Below are 2,016 nucleotides of genomic sequence, written 5' to 3'. Positions count from 1 at the left end.
CACACACACACACACACACACACACACACACACACACACACACACACACACACACACACACACACACACACACACACACACACACACCCTCAGGCCTGCACTGTCATCTTACATTTAGCATCACTGTGTGTGTGTGTGTGTGTGTGTGTGTGTGTGTGTGTGTGTGTGTGTGTGTGTGTGTGTGTGTGTGTGTGTGTGTGTGTGTGTGTGTGATGCAGATTAAACATGACGTGTCCTCTGTCTGTGCATCACGTCCTGTTTCTCTGTTCAGCCTATTATAAACAGACAGAAGCTAGATAGATAGATTATTTTTGGTGTTCAATATTTTTAGATCAAAGTTTAAATGCTAAAAATAAATATAACATGTTAAAGATGAAGAAACGCAAAGTATTTTATTTTTATTTTTTATTATTTTATTTTACAAAGTGTAAATGTATTAATGAAAGTGGGCAGATACTGACTGTTGCCGTTCGTTCAGCTCTTTATCTTTTCCTTCCAGATCTTTCTTCAGGCGCTCCATCATCTCCACCGCAGCACAGACCTGGAGTCAAAATCAATCACTTTAAAAAACATACTTTTTAATAACAGTTTAATATTTTGGAATTTACATATATATACATATCTCATATATTTGACTACTTTTCTTATTTTTTTGACATGGTTTTTTATATTTTGTGTATTTTCCACCTATTCTACATATATGTTTTGGACATATTTTTTAAATGTATGTTTTACCTACTTTTCAGATATTTCATATATTTTTGTGGGATTTTTTACATATTTTTCCGATATTTAAAATGAATATGTTTCCTCTACTTTTCTGATATTTTTCAGATACCCTTTAGAGATTAATCACATACTGTTCCTAAAAAGTGTTTAGCACATACTTTCTGGACCCTTTTTGACATTTATACTGTTTAGTGATCAAATAATCTGCAGCAGCGCTCACCTGTCTGGACAGGTACGACGCCCGCTCCTCCACTTCCTTTTTCTGGCTCTTCAGCCTCTCCCGGCCCCGCCTCTCTTTCTCTAGCTCCGCCTCCCTCTTCCGAAGCTCCGCCTTCAGTCTAAACACTCGTCGGTTCACCCTCTCTTCGACCTCCGCAAACATCCGTCCGATTTTAAGATCCACTCCGAGTCCCAGACGCTCTTCCAGCCCGATGTCAATGACCTCCAGGTTCAGGACCCCCACTTCACGTATCTTCGTATCCAGGAAAGGCTGCACAGACTGGGGGAGAGCCAGGGCTTTGGAGAGGTCCTCTGGAGGGTCCCCGAAGGAGGCCAGGTCCACCTGGAGGGAGAGGCCCAGAGAGGAGCTCTGTTTCTGGGGTAAAACGGGACCAGGGAGGGGGAGCAGAACGCTGGAGCTCCGGACACGACCCTGAGAGGAGAGGACTCTTTAAAGTAGAGACACTACATACTGATATACACCTGGACATCAGCAGGAGAGGACTCTTTAAAGTAGAGACACTACATACTGATATACACCTGAACATCAGCAGGAGAGGACTCTTTAAAGTAGAGACACTACATACTGATATACACCTGAACATCAGCAGGAGAGGACTCTTTAAAGTAGAGACACTACATACTGATATACACCTGAACATCAGCAGGAGAGGACTCTTTAAAGTAGAGACACTACATACTGATACACCTGAACATCAGCAGGAGAGGACTCTTTAAAGTAGAGACACTACATACTGATATACACCTGAACATCAGCAGGAGAGGACTCTTTAAAGTAGAGACACTACATACTGATATACACCTGAACATCAGCAGGAGAGGACTCTTTAAAGCAGAGACACTACATACTGATATACACCTGAACATCAGCAGGAGAGGACTCTTTAAAGTAGAGACACTACATACTGATATACACCTGAACATCAGCAGGAGAGGACTCTTTAAAGTAGAGACACTACATACTGATATACACCTGAACATCAGCAGGAGAGGACTCTTTAAAGTAGAGACACTACATACTGATATACACCTGAACATCAGCAGGAG

The 2,016-nt window shown here is 41.8% G+C and overlaps 1 protein-coding gene across 1 annotated transcript in view; it reads right to left on the bottom strand.

Annotated features, from left to right (window-relative positions):
- Window positions 1-1,381, bottom strand: part of LOC104956114 (F-box only protein 41-like) — a gene marked incomplete at both ends in the record, with an annotated part of 3,562 nt that extends 2,181 nt beyond the window's left edge. Inside the window, 2 exons of the mRNA XM_010783556.1 lie at window positions 462-541; window positions 950-1,381. Of these exons, the coding sequence (XP_010781858.1) occupies window positions 462-541; window positions 950-1,381 (512 nt within the window). The remainder of the gene's footprint in view (window positions 1-461; window positions 542-949) is intronic.
- Window positions 1,382-2,016: the final 635 nt, after the last annotated feature.

This window comes from Notothenia coriiceps, unplaced genomic scaffold, assembly GCF_000735185.1.
Source record: "Notothenia coriiceps isolate Sejong01 unplaced genomic scaffold, NC01 NC01_scaffold00025397, whole genome shotgun sequence".
Taxonomy (NCBI): Eukaryota; Metazoa; Chordata; class Actinopteri; order Perciformes; family Nototheniidae; genus Notothenia; species Notothenia coriiceps.
The sequence above is the reverse complement of the archived record's forward strand: the minus strand, read 5'-3'. Positions and strand labels throughout refer to the sequence as shown.